This window comes from Micropterus salmoides, unplaced genomic scaffold (genome assembly GCF_014851395.1).
Source record: "Micropterus salmoides isolate LMB-PRFRI ecotype aquatic unplaced genomic scaffold, ASM1485139v1 Ms_hic_scaffold_16, whole genome shotgun sequence".
In the NCBI taxonomy this organism is placed as follows: domain Eukaryota; kingdom Metazoa; phylum Chordata; class Actinopteri; order Centrarchiformes; family Centrarchidae; genus Micropterus; species Micropterus salmoides.
Genome location: NW_024040707.1, coordinates 4949991 through 4973180, shown reverse-complemented (window position 1 = coordinate 4973180; position 23190 = coordinate 4949991). Strand labels below are relative to the sequence as shown.

The 23190-nt window shown below is 39.1% G+C and overlaps 1 protein-coding gene across 1 annotated transcript in view; it reads left to right on the top strand.

Moving 5' to 3' along the window:
- lama5 (laminin, alpha 5) overlaps positions 1-23190 on the top strand; it is a 128350-nt gene that overhangs the window by 45575 nt on the left and 59585 nt on the right. The window contains exons 3-6 of the mRNA XM_038721782.1: positions 9201-9318; positions 12110-12228; positions 12497-12667; positions 14221-14318. Coding sequence (XP_038577710.1) covers positions 9201-9318; positions 12110-12228; positions 12497-12667; positions 14221-14318 — 506 coding nt within the window. The remainder of the gene's footprint in view (positions 1-9200; positions 9319-12109; positions 12229-12496; positions 12668-14220; positions 14319-23190) is intronic.

Here is a 23190-nt window from a genome sequence, read left to right as displayed (position 1 = left end):
TCAAAATGTTAGTTGTATCAACCATAACTACACCCTCCAGACCTCATCTTCTCAGATCCTGTCTCATTGTCCTGTCAGTCAAGGCACCTGTTTGAGCTCTGAGCACAAACAGGTGCCATATCATTTGCCATTGATAAATGATCAATTAATCGGCTAATCCTTTCAGAAAGCTTGCAGCCTCTGACAGATGTAGATCCGACTCAAGTTGATCATCAAAAATGCGCATGACTTATTGTAATGAACTGTACTTGTATAGTGTGCAGTTCTAATCCAGAAAGAACTGTTCAAAGCGCTTTACACTACATGTCACGTTCAAACCATTCACACACTGATGGCACGTAAAACGTAAAAGGTGCCAACTCTCATCAGAAAGAAGCTAATCATTCACACACTGAGTGCACAGCAATTTGGGGTTTTGTATCTTGCCCAAGGACACTTTGATTTGCAATTGGGGAGCAAAACTCCAATCTTCTGATTATCAGGCGACCCACTCTACCTCCTGAGCCACAGCCAAATATGTATATATTGTCATGCAGTATTAAAATAATGTTCCAGTGAGGGGCTGCAGGAAACCAGTAGAAACACTTGTGAACTCTGAACGGTCCTTTAAATCTCTTTCTTATACAGACAGATGCAGCTGCACTATTATCAAGCTCTCTCACCCTCTTCCTCTCTCTCTCTCTCTCTCTCTCTCTCTCGCAACCTCTAGACACATTCCCCACAACACACACACACACACACACACACACACATTCATTCTCTCTCTTGACGCCCCCAAGACGCCAGAATAATCTGCCCATCCGCCTGGCTTACTGTAAAGAAATATCTCACACGCGTCTACACACACACGTATACTCCAGAACAGAACATCTGTTGGAGCTTTGTGTTGTCAGAACATATAGTTGGTGTTACTATAGCAGTGTTTGAGCTGGACACTTTTTATCAAGGGATGCAGACTCAGAAAGCTGAGTGTGGACTCATTCCCGTCCATTCTGTGTGCATTAGTGTTGAAATTAGTTAGGCAGATGACTGTATGTATCTGGCTACGTCAACAGTCATTTAACAACATGAAATACAAAATATTTGCTGGTTTTTAGTTTCTCAAATATATCCAAGAACAATTAAAATTTGTGAATTTTTTTGGCCCTCAACACCAACACACAACGTGAATTAGAACATTCATAAAAAGTATTCTGAAGTCAGATTTTTCTTGGGCTTCTTCGATAGAGAAGGCACTGTAATACTTTACGTTAAGGTGCATATAATAGATACTGTATGTCATGCAGTTAGTATTTTTGTTGTAAAATACAGGTAGAATCAGCAGGATTTGTTGGTTGGTGGTGGTTGGCCCCATGCTGAGAGAGAGAGACAGAGAGAGAGAGAGAGCAGTGGTGGTCGAGTGAATGAAGAGAGCGAGCGGCTTTTGCAAGAACAAAGCAGTGAATCGGAGAAATAAAAAGTTATTTTCTGGTTGTGTTACGGCAGTTATGTTCTAAAGCACAAATAAATACGGCCACAGCTCTGCGCAACCCTGCAGGAAGGAGCCACATTGTCAGATTTTGTGTGAATGCATGCAGACGAGGGAGCCAAAGGAAAGAGACGGAATTTGTTTGATTCTTTTCTCAGTCTAATGTGATGGTAAATTTTAATACCTTTGTTTTCTCTGGGAAAATGTGAAGGGCTTTTTCTGACATTTTACAGACCAAATCAGTCCTTGAGAAAACAATCGGCAGATTAATCGATAAACAAATAATTGTTGGTTGTCGAAAAATGTTAAAGACCTGAATTTGGATGCTGTTGTGGATAAATGTGCCTATTGTCTGCAGCACATCATGAGTTATGCTAAGAAATCATTTCACTCATAAGTGTTCATCTCATTAATGCATTGAAGTGGCTTGGGAAAGTTTGGGAAATAGTTCCTCACACACACATACACATATTGTTGTCAATGATGTCGTGAATATATTAGTGGCAGTTCACAGCTCTGTGTTTTTTCTGCAGTGGTTTTCTGACAGAAACATTTATCAGCTGTTTAACCTTCGCGTCTTTGTCTATCTGTCTGTCACACACTTTGACACTGTGCAGTTTCAACACACACACACACACACACACACACACACGCACAGAGCATGGTAACAGCTTTCTGTCTTTTTCTTTCTTGGACCTTCACTTCTTCCACTGCATCTGTTCCTCCTGATATCCATCCCATCCCTCAGGTGTTTTCTGCTGTGTTTTCTTTCTTAATTAGATTTATTTCAGTAATCATATTCCTGTCAGATGTGCTCAAATAACTTTCCAATCTCATTTAGATTATTGCAGCCAAAGAACAGTTGATTAGATTTTGATGTTGATCCAGATGTGGATTCCAGCCATTAGATCTTTATCATCTCTTAACATCGACACCCATGGAAACAGGGACATTTTCCCAGTCCCAGAGGCACAGCTGAATACTGAAGAAATTTATTTAACTTGATATTATATGATAGAAATCAGAGAATTGTTCAGCAATGTCTCAGTGCCTCGTTGATGTCGATCACAATTTCCCAGAGCCGGAGCTAAAGTCTTTAAATGTCTTGAGAACCCAAGGATATTCAATTTACTGTTATAGAAGACTAAGAAAACCAGCAAGTATTTACTATTTAAGAAGTGAACACCTGTGATTTTTGAGGCAATTTTGCCAACTATTAATCAATAATCAAAATTATAGTCAACTAATTGTTTTGTAGATTGACTAATCGATTAAGCGGCTAATCGTTTCAGCTCTAGATACAAATTTATAAATAAATAAATGTACAAAAGGTTGTGCACCCTGTGAATAGTACTAGTAATGGAATAATGAAATCATGTCCAAAGCTTTGACATTGTCTCAGCAGGTGACATTTAAAGTTGATCCGTCCACTTTTATCACTCTCTCTGCAGGGTTTATACATGTTGGAGTGTCTCCTCCCTCCCTCCCTCCATCCCTCCCTCATCCCTCCATCCTTCCCTCTGTCCCTTTGTTGTGTGTCTCTCGTCTTATCTCCAGGGTTACCAGAGGCACCGGGAATGTGGTGCCACCAAGGAATGTGTACAATTATTAAACCAGCCAGCTCGACACACACACATACCTGCATTCCTCAGACATACACCCACATATTATATACGCATGTCACTCGTGCATATACGGTATACATTATCTTTAGTGTGAGTTAATATTATTATTATTAATATCTAAAGTACATTTTGACATGTCTTATACTTCTTGACGTCAACAGAAACTAGCAAAAAGTCACTTTTAGTAGGGAGGTGTGTCAGACTGAATGGAGTAGTAGGAGGCCAGTTAGCAGGTGTCCAGGGTCCCTGTAATAGAAGACATGTTCAATTAGTTTAGTTTTTAATTTTAAGAGTGCACACACACTGGGATGCAGGAGCTTCAGTGCAAGTCGATCTAATCTTGAAAACGTTTCAAGAAATCAAAGCATTGTAGATTAGACATTAACAATGAAATAAGGGCTCCAACATTGTTTAAAACATCAGAAAATGTTGCAACTGCTGAACTTGAAGGCATTAACAAAATTATCCATTCACCCATTTATGATATTTGCCGTTCATTTCTTCATTAAACCTCAGTAATGCAGATAGCAGCATTACTGTGGTTTGTGAATAGGTGGTCACATGTACGTAATACAGTGCACAATACTAATTTAAACAGTAGACCCTGGGTATAGAGTGCAATTAGACTCAAAATGGTCACAAATGTGTATTTCTTGATCTACAAATGAATAATAAGATTTGCAAACGTGTGCATGAACGCTTTGTGTTCCAACCTACACACAAATACAGGAAGTTTTCCGAATGTGGAAATGTTTAGATCAGTGAAGTGGAAGCTAAAAATCTGTACATAAAATATTAATATTTGTTCACGTTGTGCTTGGTATTTATGTGTGGATTGGAACACACATTTGTGAGCACCCAAAATTATACACAAATTTCAAATTATTTTTTATTTATAGACTTCTGATTATCTCCATTTCCATTCATTCTCCTCTTGTCCACCCTGCACTCCTTCTGTCATCACAAATTATAAATAGTTGCTGGTCTTAACCTCTTCACGTGTGGTTTTCAAGGCCATGACTCAGTTGTAGAGGGCCCTGTCCTGCGAGGTTACATGATGAAGTAACGCTTGTGTCTTTCGTTGGCTTACTAAGTGCACTTTTAGTACCGTGGCTGCATGTTTGTATGAGACAAAGTGGTTACGGGACGTCTTTGATGGCTCGACTCTGTGCGGAGTTGTGAGGATGAGGCCGTCACAGAGAGAAGCTGCCTCAACGCTGAGTCATAGCTCTAATTAAAAGCGTGATTTTCTTCTTGATTTTCTTTCCCGCGGCTTCCCAGTTTCCTTCCAACATTGTTCTTATTTTCTCCATCAGTTTCTTTCCCCCTTGTTTGACCTGTCCTTAGTTGCCAGTTGCCATGGTAACAGCCGTCTGATTGATGGGATTGACAGGCAATTCAGGGAGGCTGACCTGGGAGGCCTCCACTAATCCATAAATCCTGTCGAGGTGTGGGTGTGTGTTGGTGGCAAAGGGAGTCAGCAAAACTTTTGTTGAATGTGTGTGTGTTTGTGTGTGTGTGTGTTTCGACCAGGCCACAGACTGACTCCCACCGAGAGCTGGAGACAGACAGCTGAGAGAGAGAAACAGAGTAGTGCAATGGTTTAGTTTTGCATTTTATTGTGGTTAGGAGGGCAGTTCACACGTTTACCGGTACATCAACATATAGCATTTATCAGTGTGGCAACAGGTGCTATGTGACGGTTTCATTTCAATTTCTCAGTGTCAGATTACCCAGAGTAGCCATGGTTGAGACTTTTCTCACAGAGTGGGTTTACTAGAACTTGGGATTCTAATAATCGACACTGCATTTCCCATTAAGGCTGCAACTAATAATCTTTTTCGTTAATTAATCTACTGATCATCTTCTTTTCTTTATAGATAAATAAGTTGCTGTGAAATGATGTAATTATATGAATAAAATATAATAATAATATTGTATAATAATTCATTTTTAAACTTCAGCTTGAGCAGGGCGGAAGCATTGATGTGACTGGCTCTCCACTAATTCAGACCAAAGCAACAGTCAATCACACACCTGACTCTGCCCTGTTTGTCCTGATTTGAAATAAAAATCTGCTGAGAGAAATAAATATGAGCTGTGGCTATCTCTGTATATTGTAAATATTTTGGATTATTTGATTGGTATGTCATGGATGTGTCTATATACTATATAATTCACATTGTATCTTATTTATTTGTTTCTTTATTTTATTTTATTGTGTGAAATTCCATGCTTTATTCCAACACATTCTTAGAAATCCATCATCTTAGGGGTTTTAGATTCATCATTTCATCAAAAATTATACGGACAATATAAAGAAATTTATAAAAATACAGGCTGATGGTCGACCTGCTGGGCATTGCTGCCTGACGCACCTCCACCGGTGCCTTTTGTGCAGGTGTGATCCACCTCTTTGGGCATAAAACGGGTCATCAGCTGGGGACCACCAGTCATGGATGTTTCGCTCCTGTAACCCCAGTACATCTCCTGGTGGCGGAGCGATGGCATGGGGTCACTCCCTGCCACCCCCTGCTGATGCCCTAGGTGTTACTTGGCCCCCATCCCCTATTCTTCCTCCTTAGCCACAGCCAAAAGCTGCCCCTCTCTGCCTCCTCTGCCAGTTCTTTAATGGCTTTTCGACACCCTGCTCCTATACATCCCATTTCACGGAGCAGGCGAACCATTGAGGACCCAACAAAGCCCCTGCATCCCACTTCTTTCCAGCCAGCCTCTCTGCAGTCTTCTACCAGGTCTGCTTACTTGGCACGCTTCCGCTCGTTGGCAGCCTCCATTCCCTCCTATCATGGGACAGTAAGCTCCACCAACAAGATGGTCTTGCATGGCTCTGACCACATGATTAGGTCTGGCCGAAGCGAAGTTTCTACGATCTCCCTGGGGAATTGGAGCTGCCTCCCCAGGTCGACCCTCATGTTCCCTCATGTATAGAAATGACTATATAATGACTCAAAAGAGTCAATCTAAATTAAAGTTTATTGAGCTTGAAATATGTATAGTATTATATAAACAACACTTGTTCCATGTTAAGCCCATTTCAGATGGGGATTTGACTCAAGTTAATTCATGTGGGTATGTGGGAGTTTTAACGTGGAATCAGAAATGTCTCTGATGTAAACATGTGGCCAAAAGTACTTGATGTAGGGAAAGCTTAGTAACAGGACCTGCAAGTGCAAATGTAGGCAAAGTGGATAGTTGCCTTTATAACCAAAGGCTATATGAAGCAAATAACGATGTTGGAGGTGATTTTTCATTCAGCGTTATACTGCTGTCACAGAATCTTCAGATTTTGCTCTGTTGGCTTACGTTTTTCTGTCTCGAAGTGATAACGGTTCCCTTCAGTCACTGCTAAAATGCCATGCAGCTCTGAATCAGTGCTGAAGTTCAGAGCACATCACCTGATTTCTCTGCATGTTCAGTCGTGTGTTTTCAGTTAGAAACATCTTTGGTTTAAAGGGAGGAATGCTTCTGGATTTTACTTTCAATATCTTTGGCCCCTGAGGGACGTGTAGAGGCCTCACTTCCTGTTTCCTGTTCTTTAGATCTCTTTAAGACACACACACGTTCACACACAAATATGCTAATACACACAGGTATATATAGAGGTTAGACTGACCCATCAATAGAAACAATTTCCTCTGTTTTCACAGTGTGAATGGTTGGGCATGTCCCTCAGGTCCTCCATCCCTCTATCCTCCTGTCATTCATCAGCCTGAAACACACACTTCTGGCATTTCTGTCTTAATGTGTGTATAAGTGTGTGAATGTGATTGTGTGCTGTGTGTGTTGTCATCACCTCTGACAGAGCTGCCTGTCAGAGAAGGAAGTCTGGAGATCACAGGCTGAACTCCACTGATGGATGATCAAAGAGTGTGTGTGTTCATGCTCTGATGGTGAGACAAAGGCCAGCTAAATGTTGAACTTGTAACATCGACAGAAAGACCAGCTGGCTGGTTTTGATTTGAGCTCAAATGATAACCTACTTTTTGTCAAAGTTGTCATCTGCCCAAACTTGGTCCTGTTCTTTGCACTGACACCTCAAGATTTATGAGCATGTGGACTGTATGCAGCGACTGAAAATTCACCTGTCTATGCAGAAACCCAGAAACTCGTCTTCAAACTGTTGTGTCCTTGAAAGGAGAACAACACAGTAAATACAGGGACAGTTTTAATAAACAGTTTTAATAAACAGTTTTAATAAACAGAAATGTACCACTTGCCTGAAATCTCTCAAGAAGTTTCCTGAAAACACTTTGAAGACAGTAAAAGTGTTCCTTTGGTATTTGTGATGCAACATACTGACAAAAAATTGCCTGCACAAAAAAGTTGAAAAAGCTGCATACCACATAACTACAATGTCCTCGGTTCAGTTTCAGCCAGAGACATTTGTTGCATGTCATAGCCCCCACTCCGCCGCCATTTCCTGTCTATCTCTACAGCTGTCAACTATCAAATTAAAAGGCAACCCCTCCCCCCGCCCAATCCCCAAATCAACAAATCCCCATGTGGTGTAAAAGCGTTGTTTCAAAATTATGTGAAATGTCTCTCATCTGTCTTTGCTTCCTCCCTTTGGGTCATATGGTGTCATCAAATGTTCCTTAGAGCCGTCATGTTGAGTATGAAATGTTTCCTAACCTACTGCAGGTTAGCTGGATGCTGGAAAATCTACCATCTGTACCATCTTGTTTTTTGCAAGTAGTTTTATGAGATTTAAGTAGGGCTGGGTCATATGGTCAAAAATGTTATCACGATAAAAATTTAAATATCAGTTGATATCAATAATTGTCCTGATAAATGTCAAATCATGAGTGAAAGTTGAAGAAACCTGACAGTTAATTGTGGTTTGAAACTATTCTCATTTTACAAATTTGAGGTAGAATTTTCAAAACAGTTATAATGTTTAAATTATTTTTCAACAAGTATGCATGAGTAAAATTAAGTAAAATCGCCAGTCCTTTTTACTCAATAAAATAAATATCTTAATAGAAAAAGTAACTGCTGATTTGCTCATGATTAAAATAAATTTTATCGAACATTTATTGAACATTTGTTATATTTCAATAGAGGAAAATTACATTGCAATAATTATTGTTTCTCCAAGCCCTATTTAACAGTAGTGAAATAATGGGGGAAAAGCAGGGGTGAAAGAGATGGGGAGCAAAATATGCAACAAAAATCCCTGGCCTAACTCGAACCAGGGAGGTTTCACATCAAGGTCTTAAATCTTAATCTTTAAAATGTTTAGAAAAATGTTTCTAATCATTTTTACCCTCATTTTTTAATTGACCAAAGTTGTTAGAAAACTGCTTTGCATGTAGAAATGTTTCTTTCCAGATAGTCCTCCCTCTTCACTTGCTCTATAGTGAAACATGCCTTCATGAATGAGTAGTTATTATAAGGTATCATGGGATCAATAAATATTTTGGCATCATGCGCTTTTATTTAAATAAACTTTAAATCATCATATGGTGCACTCAGAGAGGAGCTCTCAACACTGCCTCTTAGCACACAGATGAGGTGTTTGTGATTAGTGATAATGTTATTATGTGGTCCATTGTGTTATTTCAGTGTGTTCTGTTTCAACTGGGGAGCGATTTCAAGGTCTGACAGACAAAACAGTCCAGCTTTTTGCCCATGAGAGCAGTTTGTCATCGCCTTCTAACCAGCTTCAGGGCCTTTTCAGGAAATGAATGAAGGATGACAAGTTACCCAGAGATCCCAACTGAGCATGCGATAGAGGAGCATCTGGTGCTCATTAGTGACAGGAATCAGCTTTTTCGTAATAACTCGTAACATAGCGCGTAACACGACATAATAGTTCAGACGTGCTGGAGCTGATTTTGACGCAATGTCTATTAAAAGGGGAGATGTTTCCCAGGTCAGCTGTTCAGGTCACAGCCACGGTCGGTGGGACAGCTTGCTTTTTCTTTTTCACCACAATTGAATAGTGTCTTTGATTAGCTTGTCTTGTATTCTCCTTTTCTCTTTTCACCCCATCAATTTCCTGTTTTTCCTTTCAGAAACAAATAAAGTTAACTATGTTTGAATTTGTGAATAATGTGAATTTCTTCTTCTCTGTGTCTCTGCAGCTCTTCCACGTCGCCTACGTGTTGATTAAGTTCGCAAACTCTCCCCGTCCTGACCTTTGGGTACTGGAGAGATCTATCGACTTTGGGCAGACTTACCAACCCTGGCAGTTCTTTGCCTGTGAGTAGAGACACACATACACATGTATATTCACCTATACAATGCATACATACAGTATGTGTAACTCCAGATGTTATAAGGAGCAAACCCAGTCGGATTCCATCAGCATCACTTCATGCTTTCCTGACCTCCCCCAGGGTTCAGCTTAATTCTCCCTCTAATCTCAGAGTTAAACTGCATCCCTGGGGGCAGGCAAATGATTGGTTGGTTAGTTTGTTGGTCAGGTCTGGGGGGGAGGGGGTCATCACATCATGAAGCTGCCAGCTGATTGGCTATGGCAGCTGTCAGTCCAGGTGGGCTGCAGGGGAATTCCAGGCATTTCTGCCAACAGGTTGCAGCTTGATGTTCACCCGAGTAAAAGAGAGCAGACAGATGAGGCAGACCCACACCCCCTTTGTGTGTGTGTGTGAGAGAGAGAACAGATAATGACCATGTATTAATTAGCATTATTGAAAGCTGCTCCAGGTGTCTCTTGAGGTGAATTCATTAGACGTCACAGTACACCACAGCCTGGTGAATCCATTACTGCAGGCATGCTATATACCAGTATATTCACAGGGACTATTTAAATATGTTCAAACCAAATCAAGGAGCCTGAAAGGTCTGGATTTTTAAATCCTTTCTTTTTGAAAATTAAAGATAAAGTCAGACAAAGTAAAGCAAAAGTCTGCAGCCTGAAACCAATCACAAGATTCACTGGTTTCAGATGTGATTTTTAGTAGATGATTCTGCAAGGAATATTTTAATTTCTGTGCACTGTGGTGAACAAATTCCAGTGATGACACATCAGATTTTACTTTTATTAAATTGCCTAACGCTTAATTAAAAGTGTGCTGGGGGTTCTGGTGGCCAACATGTTCTGCCATTGTTGTGAAAAAACAGCGTTCTCTGAACAGAAGCTTCCTTAATCTGGCCCGGCTGTTCCTGGACTGTGACAAATGATGAGCCATGGACTGACAATGGCCCTTGACAGCTGACCTGAATGCTGCTAACTGGAACTAATTATCAGCTCAAGTTTGAACCCCCGAAATCAAAGCACATTAAGTCAAGTTAAATGAGCCAGAGACAGTTTATCAATGGTGCTCTGGTGCCAGAACAGGGCAGAGTGAGCCGACTGTCAGCTCAACTTGGGATCACTTTCTGTGTGCTGACAAACTGTTCCTTTACCTTTTATCCCTGAATATTCAGTTTAATAAGAAAAACAACTTTGTTAAATTAGATAAATGCTGGGAATATCCAAATAAGTATTTTAGGGCGGTGGTGGGGCAGTGGATAAGACGCATGGCTTTGGTGGGAGAGACCCAGGGTCAATTCCCCACGGTGAGACACCACTGTGTCCCTGAGCAAGACACTTAACCCCTAGATGACCTCTAACATGTATAGCAATTGTAAATTGCTTTGCGCCTAAATGAATAAATGTAAATAGCAGTCTGCTCTTGAGCAGTTTGGAAAAAAGTTGATACACTTTATAGAATCACATAATGACAGCATTTTACAAAGGCAGCTTATCTCTCCTTCAGTATGAAACACGTGTCAATCAACAGTGTTTTACAGTCAGACGGAGGATAGGAGATACGTGTGTGTGTGTGTGTGTGTGTGTGTGTGAGCTAAATAGTACAGAGTAAATTAGTGTTGGCCTCAAAGCTGTAAATCCTAGAGGTATTTGACAGTTTTAGTTTGAACTGCTGCAGCTGTTAGCTGTACACACACACACACACATCTTGACATTATAAAATGTAAATTCACCCTCTCCTCCTCGTCTTTCTCTTGTTTTCGTGGTCTTTTCCATCTTTGTCTTTGTCAAGGACAAAATCTGAGATAAAGTGAAGCTATTCCAGGAATGTACGCTGTGTCCTCATGAAGAAACAATGTGACTTAAACAAGCTGAAGTCTTGTTTCAAACTGTCAAACACAATTTCAAAGTTTGATTATTCCTTAAAGGCAGATGGTGGTTTCTCTGAATGACCAACCAACGTTTATACAATGAGGTGAACTGAAATAAGGTGAAGTTAAATGATGACTGACCTCAAAACTGCCCCACATATGGAGGATCTTTCTTAGTCTGCCTTGATCTGTTCTACAGTTTCATTGACTTACTTATGCTGGTTAATTGGTTTCACCAATAATGCCATACAATAGTGAATCATCCTCAACTCATCTTTATTTATATAGCGCCTGAAACACAACACAGAAAGACAGGCGGCAATAAATGCTAAATATCCACAGATTTTAGGGATTGTACCAAAAGTTTAGAGGTGGGGAGAGAGTTATGTTTACGCTATGATACGCTGTGTGGAGAGAACTTGATCCACTAAAGAAAAAATACTTTTATGAAACCACCTCTCTCCTAATAATTTTCAAACAGCACCCCCATGTCCCTGTAAATGTGTCATTTTGGGGTAATTTGTGATTACATTGTGACATTTTAATAGCCTCAGTGATTCAATGATTAATAAAAGGTTTGGATTTAGATCAGAGTTTGCTTGACCATTAGGTTATGCTTAAAAAGTTACTAAGTTATACAGGCTTAGTGTAGTCAGTGGGTGTTGATGATTTTCATTCCAGCTGTTGTGAAGCTGAAAATGCAGCTGAGGTATATTTAAGGAGGCCTCTTGGGTAAACAAAAACCACCACCAAACCAAGACCCTCTTGTAATTATCACACTGAGACGCATCATTAAAATGCCACAAGATGGTTGACATTCTTCAGGTTTAACATGAGGCGATGTTCACATGTTTGCTAAAAACTGATTACAAGCTTTTCTTTTGTTTGTGTGTGCGCGTGTCTCTAGCCTCCAAGAGAGATTGTATTGAGCGTTTTGGACAGAGGACCATTGAGAGGATCAACAATGATGACGACGTCATTTGCACTACCGAATACTCACGTATAGTCCCGCTGGAAAATGGAGAGGTGAGTGTTTGCGGATAAAATATATTGATTTAATGTCCATAACTGTAGAGCTCAAACAATTATTCAGTCGACAGTAAAATTATACAACAATAACTTTTGCAAAACTTAACAATTACAACAAAATGTTTAAAGCGTATGTAGCAAATGTACAGATTTGCTGCTTTTCTTTATCTTATGTTTGCAGGACTTTCCCAGGCTGTTATGTATCTATTCCTAACACTTGTTAGTTAGCTGATAATGCTGTTGTCCTCCTCCCCACCTCTCCCAGGTCGTGGTGTCCTTGGTGAACGGTCGGCCCGGGGCGATGAACTTCTCCTACTCACCAGTGCTGAGGGAGTTCACCAAGGCCACCCACATCAGGCTTCGCTTCCTGAGAACCAACACGCTGCTGGGACACCTGATGGGCAAAGCGCTCCGTGACCCCACTGTCACCCGCAGGGTAAGACAATGCAACAAAGTGATCATCTTGTAGGCAATGGATTAGTGTATTTGAAAAGTTTTGCATTCCCGAAACCTTTCCTTTAAATAGCTTTAAAGTCCAAAACCATTTTATACACACAATCACACATCTATATACATATATGAATGTTCTGAATATTCTGTATATGCTTTAACTTAACTTGATTGAAGCTGTATGAGGTTTTAATTAAGGAAAATAAGTTTTATGGCTGCAGGATGAAAAATATGCACCTGTCTTTGTGTCTCAAATTCATATATTTGGCAATGTTTTTGCAACATTATAACTTTCTTTAGAATATAAAAGGAATGGTTCGGCCTTTTTTGGAAATACTTTTATTTACTTTCTCGCTGAGATTGGAACTCCCTCTAAAACCACAAATTGTTATTTTTACATATTTGTTTGTGTACAGATTAAACATGACTTGACTTAACGTTTCCATACTTAATCCAGTGACATAAGAATGGTATCAATCTTCTCATCTAACCCCCGGCAACAATAACCAATAAGCATTTTCCAAAATGCACATTAGATGGTCCCTTGGTGGGTCTAGTAGAGTTAAAGAGATCAGTCAGTTAACTTAAAAAATGTGTCTAATCTTTCCAAATATATTTAATAAATGTATGCTCTTGTGAACAAACAGGTCGTATTTATATTGAGAGTAACTCACCAAAATGCATTTTGTGTGTCCTTGAGGTCTCAGTAATATGATTGATCCCATTTCTTCCTCATAAAACCTTTGCAAAGCTTCAAAGTTTGAATCCAGCATTGTTTACATCCATGTTCACTAGCAATCAGTGTTTTTTTCTGCCTTTGCCAAAGTGTTCCTGCAAATCTTGGCTCATTGACGCCTGCTGTAGTGGAATCAGTAGAATACTGTGACACCACTTGCACAAAGAAAAACAGGTCTCCCTAAAAAATCAATCAGACAGCTGCAGCTGAATCAGAACACTGCTGCTCAAGTCCTCTCTGAGACCAAAAAAGTGGATCTCATCACTCTAGTTCTGAGTTCTTTACACTTGCTTCCTGTCTGTCACAGAATTGATTTCAAAGTACTGCTGTTGGTTTATAAAGCACTGAATGGTTTTGGGCCGAAATACATTTCTGTTCTTCTGCAACGTTATGAACCATCCAGACCTCTCAGGTCGTCTGGGGCAGGTCCGCTTTCTGTCCCCAGAGTAAACATAAATCTGTCTATATAAATAAACGTCTTTAAAATGGTTCAACATTTTGTGACATATGGGTTATTTACATTCCTGTTGAGCGTTAAATAAGAGGATTTATACCACCCTTTAATCTGCCTACCAGTATTTTACAAACAAGATGTAACGTGTAAATTAGTGAGCTTTAGAGGTGTTGGTAGGCGGATATCGTGTTACCTTTGCACTGAGCTGTCAGTGTTTTCATCTAACTATGGGCAAGAAAGCGAATAAGCATATTTCACCAAAATTTATAACTATTCCTTTAACTAAACATTAAATATGACTACATATTGATGAAAATAACTCATGCTGTGTATTGTTTTTATTTTATAGTATTACTACAGTATCAAAGACATCAGTATTGGAGGACGCTGTGTGTGTAACGGACACGCTGAGGCCTGCAACGCAGAGGACCCCAACGACCCCTACAAGTAAGACACAAAGTTGTACCCACCCTTCGAAAGATCAATGAATATCACACACTCACACACACAATCAGGGAATCAGACTGCACCTCCGTGACTCACAGCCACATTGTTATGACTGGATTTTGTAGCATTTGTGTGTGTTTGTGTCCTCGACTGAACAAAGATGAAAGGAAATCCACCACACCACAGGTTATAGAAATGCTATTATGGTGACTCAGACACATCTACCTGCTCCAACACACACATATACGTGTCACACAAGTTGAAACACACGGCAAAAATCACATTGCAGAATTCATAAAGCTCTGATCTGAAACAAAAGGGTCTCAATTATTCTTGGCTGTGGTTTCATTCTGTGCCAGAGCTGTCGGGTCTCATCAGGACATGATAAATACCTGTACACAAACCTGTAAAACAAATAAGATACTTGTTACAACACATGAACCTACTGAGACAAAAAAAAGTAAGAGATGAGAGAGAAAACCTGAGTTTTTAAGCAGGAAAACATTTGAATGCATGAAATGAAAAAATACTTTCAAGCACTAATCTGCAACATCTTCCAAGTAACTTTTTCAAGTCAAGTTCATGCCGTTGGTGTCAAGTCTCAGGCAGAAAACCAAATGAAGTAGGACAGGATGTGACAGTTCAATTGTTGTTTTTCTCAGTGTGTTTGTTTAGTTTTTTGCAAATGTAACAGCTGGAGGTGGAGAGGATGAAGATGGAGAGAAAGACGTATTTTCTGATTACAACAACGAATAAACTTTCTGTCCTTTATTTAGTTTCTATTGTTGGAGCCAAATAACAAGAAGGAACTTGTAGAGTTTGTGTGCGTGTGGGTCTGTGTGAATTTCCAGTTTCCAATCTCTCATGAGAGGTGGAAGTGGGCAGTATGTGATTAATTTAATAATATGGGTGAATGTGTGTGTAACTTGTGTACAGTGTATAAGTCAATTGCAGGAGCACATGCAGGTAGGTGTGTTTGAATTTCATTTGTGTGTGTGTAGCTTCCTGCAGGCTGTGTAGGATTTTCCAATAAGCCTTCATTACTGTCAAATCTGCCATGAGTCATATAGACACACACTTTAGCATGAACAGTCATATATAAGCTATAAATCCACCTATAAATATTTGTCTGTCTGTTTTGTCTTGTTCTATGTGCATGTACACACACACGCACACATAGATTATATGTTATATGTTCCATCCGTTTTATATACATACACACACACACACACACTTGTACAGACTTGTTAACAGTCGGGAAACAGTCTCTTGTGAGGCCGGTGATGTAGCTCTTTCCGTACTGTTGCACATGAGTGATTTGGGAGGAGATGGGGGATTTTAGAGGGAGATGGGCGGAGGGGTGGTGGGATTGTCAGATAGTTTGATGTACAGTGGAAGCGAAATTTACTGCTGCTGGGAGGCGTTTGCACTGTGACCCCAACATTCTGCAGAAGATACTTCATCAAAGCTGTGATTTGACTGACAGTAGATAAAGAGAGACTGGTGGCTCTGTTTCGTGATTCCACTCTAAATCAGTGGTTTCAGTCTGGGTTCATGATATATTAATTTATCATTTAGCTGACGCTTTTATCCAAAGCAACTTACAATTCTTATATATGTCAGAGGTCGCACACCTCTGGAGCAACTATAGGTTAAGTGTCTTGCTCAGGGACACGTTGGTGGATGTTGCAGTGGGAATTGAACCCTGGTCTTCCACACCAGAGGTATGTGTCTTATCCACTGCACCATTACCACCCCACCAATATAAAAACAATGAAATAACCGTTGTTATTATAAACTCTGGTTCTTATTCATGTCAGCATCCAACAATTTTTGTAACTTTTCTGAACTGAATGGCCAAGTGAGCTGAAGTCAGAGACTTGGGATCTACTGTTACATTATAGGCAGAGATTGTAATCATTTTACAAAAGTCAAATCTGTGTTTGAGTCTGTATCTTGTGGACACTGACCAGAGCAGATTTCAGCTGCAGACACTCTGTCAGGTGTGTGTTTGAAGTAAAGCAGAAATCTGTTGGACTTCATCATAACCTCATGCCCTCTGTGTGTCTGTCAGTATTTGTGGCTTGGTTTGGAGCAGACAGATGTAGAGGAACATGTGTTTGATGGGTGATTGTAATATCTTGGGGGGCCCCAATAGTTACTGTAAGAACACGTGTGTATACTTTCACATATCTGCTTGCGTGCAAACACATCTTAACATGCTCATGCAGGACACCTCCTCCCCTAGACATGTAACATGTTTTTAGCTGAAGGCAGATGTCAAATTCATAAATTTGACGTAAATCTGTCCAGACTTTTTCTAGCATGCTCTTCACACAATTAAACCAACTTAAATGCATTCTCTGGATAATCTTGAAACATGTAATATGTGTTTTCACCGGTGACTTGTGCTAAAATGACAAATTGAAACAGTCCAGGCTTTGTAGAACTTGTCTTAGTTTAAAAACAAATTGTAAGAAGATGGTGGAATTTGTTGCAGAACTTGTTAGACTGACATCTAAATTGTCTTCCAAATCCCATGTAATTCAACCAAGTCTTATACACACTGAGGAGTTTTAATGGCTGTAGTTTTATAGTTCAGATTTCATACAGTTCATATGCTTTAATCTCTTTCTGGCACCTGCAGTGCAAGCCAAGGGATATATTTACACTACAGAAAGTGTTTATACTGCTATGATAATGTATGGCAGTTTAACAGAGAGTGTCTGTAGGCTAATGATGAGTAACCCACAGAGAGAGTACAGTCAACTTAAATATACAGTACCTCCTGAATGAGGATCATATCTGGAGTTCAGGCTTCACTCCCTTTATATTTTATGAGAGGGATTTAAGGAAATTATAGTAATAAAGCACATTGATACTTATCTCTTGACAATAAATTGGGTACCATTATAATCCACTGAAACTGCATTTGCTTTATATGCTTGTTTTAGTGTGGGATTTTGTGACATGCAGTTTGTTCTCCTCATTGTAAATGTGTGTTTATGCTTGTTAATAATATAGACATTTAACTGAAGATGGAAGCAGAGGTTTTAAATGATGCTTAGCAGGGCAAAAATAACAGTTAGCCTGAATTCATTGTAAGTTGTAAAGTGTCTACGCTGATATACTGAACCACAACAGAGTAGAGACGCGTTTTATTTTATAATCACAGAGGCAGCTATTCAGAGACACACCAGTTGCAGCGTTGAATGAAAACACTGGTACCAATTCTCACACTTCAGCGCAATTATCATAGCTGTAAATTCATTATAACTATTTTAAAACCCATTATAATCAAAGTGATAATTATAGTTCCCTCTAATCTTTGCCAAAAGGAATGTCAATAAGTAACCAGCAAAAATACTTGACCTTAAAAGTCAAAATGCTTATAAAATGTTATGATAATTGTTATTGTAAGAAATATGACTATTTATGCTTATAACTATAAGCATACATTACTATAAGCACAGTATTATTAATTAAAAGTATGTTTATAAAGCATTAAAGACATGGGCGTCATAAAAAGTTTAACCAACACATGAATAAAAAAGATATTTATAATGACTTATGCATATATTTATAACACGATATAATGCGTCCATAAGACATTATAATAGTTGTTGTAATCACTTACAAACATGCATTAGGCGCTATAGCAAAGTTCATAATGTATTATGACCTTTTGATTTAATGTTTTATAACTAATATTAATACCAGTTTATATCAATGTGCGGCAAGAATCTCCGACCACGTTCCATCACACATTATAACCACCGACTCTGCCTCGTTATGAATACACTTTAGTCACCATTTAGAATTAGTGATATAAAATGGAATAATAGCTTATAGTAATGTTTAATGTTATATAGTGTGTCTTTGTTTGCTTTAAGTAAAGTGTTAAAATGTCCATCCCTGTATAATATATTACAGGTGGACATAATACCATATGAACTAATTATAAGACCTTATAACATGTAATTGTTTGCTTTAAGTAAAGTGACACACATTTTGCGCAGGAAAACAACTTTTATTTATGTTTCTTCACTTTCTGAACAATCTGTATGAATTTAGAACAATTTGCAGTTTAGCACAAAAACACAACATAATTACACCAAGAAAACTCCTTGTCAGGGTGGTGAGAGATCGCTCAAGAGAAGACCTGTTGCCGACCAACATCATGTAAGAAGAGGCTCACATGTTGTCACAGATGAATGGCGAGCCTTCCTTTAACAACCAGATGTCAGACTCCTCTGGACACTGAAATAGAAAGTGTTACTGTAAACATTTAGTTTTAATTTCAGCTTATGATAAGTGTTCATGGTTCAATGTTAATAATAATAATTATATTAAGTATATAAGTTTCACTGAAAACAAACTGTAGATAAATGTCATAAACGTTCCCATTTAATAAGCAAGAGGAGAATAAATAAGTAAATCTGTTTTAGCATGTTAGACATACGTGTATGTGCAGACATCATGTTGGATCGTATTGTTGCCAGCTGGCCTTAGTTTGTTCTGTTCGGCACCATTTGGTTTCACTTTGCTGCATCACCTCTAGTTCAGGTTCAGAACTCAGAAAGGTGAGACCACATCTGGGTTAATCATCGGCACAGCTGGTTTGTGTGTTTAAGTGTAATTGTGTAATTGTGTCTGAACCTCTGTGTGTGTGTTTGTGTTTGTGTGTGTGTGTGTGTGTGTGTGTGTTTGTGTGTGTGTGTGGGGTTGAAAAGAAAACAGACCTTTCCTTTTTGGTGTCAGCAATGTGTCGGGATAATTACAAAGCATAAAGAGGAGGGAGCATAAGTTGTGATCTTGTGCTTTTTGGTAATACCTTTGTGAGTATATAAAATAAATTCTATTAAAGTGGAGAGATAGTGGAGAGAGGTAAACTGGAGAGAAGTCTCATATTTTTTTTAAGCCCTCAGAAAAGAGAGATTTTAGGTGACGCTCTCTGGCCGACAAGTCCAACAGTAATTAACGTTTGTTAAAGTGAAGTTTGCAAAACATGATCCGATTTGGAGCTGTTTGATGCTGAGAAGTGATTGCTTCACTACTAATAAATCTGGCGGATTTTCTGTTTAGATGATGAACTATAGTGATGAAATTAGCTGGCATACTGTAGGTGCTTGCAGCAGGCTAAACGAATAGGTAAAATGTCCAATTAGTGATCTGTTTATTATTGCACCTCGTTATGAGTGTAGTCACTGGATGACAGTTTAAACATTTGCTTCACTAATTAAATATGTGGCCTTTCGTTGTGTGTCACTGCTCATTTTCCCTGAAGTTTAAAACACAGGTGTTGTATTTTAGCAGACGTGGTCTTTGTTCAGGCGAGGCACGATGTCGCCACTATAAAACATTGCAGGAAACCTTGCTATGTACTACATTTTTTTACTGTTATGAAGGTGGTGTTAGAAATTAGTGAGTCTGGGCTACAGTTGTGAAGTTAAGCATTTTTCCAGTGCGTTTGTAACATTTGTGTAGGTTAAGCAACTTGATAAAAGCTAAGGTTACCATGTAGATATTAGCATCACTGCCTTTGCTAAAATCACCAGCTGGCTAGTTTGCTTGCTAATAGGTTGACTTAGCTGCTTTAACTTAAACTCCTTTTTGGAATAGAGACTAACTCTAAAAAAAACTAAAAGAAAAAATCTACAGAAGACTGTTCAGGTTTCCTTATAATGTTACTGATTACATTTGTTCTCCAACAAAGTGGTTATTAGATTTATTACACAGTTGCAAAGCCTCCTAAAACAACAATAACTCACACATTCCTTCCAAATTCTTTGAAAGAATTTAAAAAGTAGGAAAAATACAGAGATGTAAAGGGTAAGAAAGAGTTGGAAGGGAGAAGTGAGTGGAAAGCAGAGAGGTTGTTAATGGACCTTGACTTTAAAACCTGTTTTCCATCCTGAGAGCTAATCACAATCAGCTACGATCCAGACATACTTAAGTGAAAGAAAAAATTTAAGAGAGAAAAACGACGTGGATGGATTTCACCTTTAGAAACAGCTGTTTGGCTTTACCAAAGAATAAACTGAGCTTCGGAGACAGACAATGTTTAATTTGTGACTCATCTGGGTGTTGCACACATAAAAGAATAATTAACCTCAATGGAAAAAGCAATCACTGACACTTGAATCCTTTCAAACTGTTTAAAGGACTCTTCAAATATAATCTCTGCTTTGTAACTCCCTAAATAATTATAGTTGTGATGTTTCAATGGATATAAATATGTGATTCAGGGGGAATTCTGGTATTTTAAACAATCAGAAGGAAGGATCAGGGGTGTGGATGAATATTCTGATGCAAGTCTTAGGTTTTATCAAAAAATTCCAAATATTCTTCAGAAATTCAAATGTATCCCTTGAGTCATGCAGTTACTATATATTTTAACTTATTCCACGCAGGTGTTTGATTAATGGGAACACGGGGGATAAGGAATTCAAATAAATCCCTCCTGACCTCATTGCGTTTGAAGATACTCTGTCTGGGTTGTGTCGGAGCGAAAGAATGTAAATCTGAAACGTTACATCAATGTTGCACTTTGTTTAACGTCGTTATATCCCGCAGGTGTGTTATAGATGACAGCAGGTCTGCTGACTGGAGGTCTGTGTTTAAAGGCAGCAGGTGACTGAATGCTTCGACCTGTAGCTGCACTGCTGACATTATCATGACTCTCAACAGTTTGCTGTTTAAAGGCCACAAAACACAGACTGCATTATGAAGGAGAGTGTCCTACACAGGGTGAAGAACTGTTGCTAAGTGAGTTTAACCTAAGTAGAAGGGAAAGTACTGATGTAAAACAAATCCATTTAAGCAAAAGTAAAAGCAGTTAAAGGATAATTTCTGTATTTTTAAACCTACATTTCTTGCAACAACATGCATCTCACGAGATTTCAGAGCGACAATTGAGCGAGCCTTCTGTTTCTTATTGAAAATAAAGGGTGTCACTGGGCGCCATTTGTAGGGATCCTTTCCATGATGTTAACAACAGTCTGAGCCTGTCGGTGGCAAAAAGAAGGAATATGTTGCAGCCATTGCAGCCAGCTGAAGCCATCTACTGTACGGACCTACTGGTCATCCATCCATCTTCGACAGCTTATCCTGTGTTCAGGGTCGCAGTGGGCTGGAGCCAATTTCAGCTGACATCGAGCTAAAGGCGAGGCACATCCTGGACAGGTCGCCAGTCCATGACAGGACCATACATATACAAATCACCCCTCACGTTCACAACGAGGGACAATTTAGTCACCAGTTAACCTCGCCTGCACGTCTTTGGATGGTGGGAGGAAGCCGGAGCAGCTAGAGAGAACCCACGCAGACACAGGGAAAACATGTAAACTCCACAGAGAAAGGCCTGGGATGACCCACCACTGCATAATAGTCATTTTGACACCAAAATACTGTATATGAAAACAAGTTTAAAAATACAGTAATTATCTTTATTTACAATCAAACAGTCCTCACACTGAAATTAGCAAACATTTTCTGTGATGATCTTTTCCCATATGACACTAAAGGCATGAGAGGACAGCTAAAAAATATTTGTATCTTCTTTAATAGCTTTTTGGAAACCCGTGGTTATAGTACCTTAAGTACCACAGCGCAGACACTGCACAGTTTAAGTCCAAATTGCAACTCAATTTACAATCGAAAAGAATTTCTGTCAAATTTGTGTGTGTTCAGTCGGATTCGTCTTTTTTTCCTTCTTGCTTTCTGTTCATGTTGCCTTTCTCTTTGTCAACGTTTATTTGAGAACACAGTCATTTTATCAGAATTAAACTTTATTGGAATTGTCAGTGGACAAAACCAGTTTATTTTACATTCACTGAGAGCACCCACGTTGTGACTAGTTGATCCAACTGTAAAATCAAACAGTTGCCGCCATTTTTAAAACAATCAAACAAAGAATTTGGATGTGAATGTCTTCTTTGCTCTGTCACTGGATGTCTACTGACTCTTTGTCAATGACTTTCAGCCCTTCCCAGTCGATGCTGTGACCACTTTTGGTCTGACGTTGTTTCACCAATGTAGAGTTCCTGTAATTTTATTTTTATTTGTCATTCAGATATTAATTAATTAGAAAACAGAATGGAAAACTTTCAACCAACTCTGATATTATAAGATTATGAACATTGCTGTATCATACTGTACTAATTCACACCGTAAACCATGTGTGAAATTCAGCTTTATAAACCCTTAAGTAATGACCTTGTTTACTCTGCTTCGACCAGGAAGCTGCAGGACCGAAGCTAATCGAAACCAGGAAGTAGTGAATTTGGGTGGAAACTGTCCATTGAAAGTCATTTCCTAAAGCGCTTGAATAGAGCTAATCGCCAGGGAGAAAAGGAAAGAAGGATGGAGAATGAGAGAGGGAGGGTGAGAGAGCTAAGGGATGCATGAGTGAGCATGTGAATTAAATTGTGTGTGAGAGAGAGAGAGAGAGAGAGAGAGAGGGATAGACTGAATGAATGGATCTGATAGTAAAGGTTAAAGCTGGAAACACAATCAGCCTGTTGAAACACAATACACAGACACGTTATCAGCACAGACCAGAGAGCAAGAACTCGCCTCCCACAGCAGAACAGCCCTCCAAAGTGATCTTCAGACATTTTAAATGGTTAAAATACCTTTCAAATAGAAACTTGTTTTAATGCGTTAAGATTTTTCACCTCCCAATAAATAAATACATGGTGATCTCAACCAAAATATGGATGAACACCAGTTCACAGCTCCATAAACAAGATGAAGACAAACTCGAGTATGATTTTGCATCTGCGAGCGGTTTATCTCTCCTCAGTTTATTCATGCAATGATTTCGAAAACAGCTGCCAAGTTTTTATAATTAAGCAGTAGTTGTGAATTC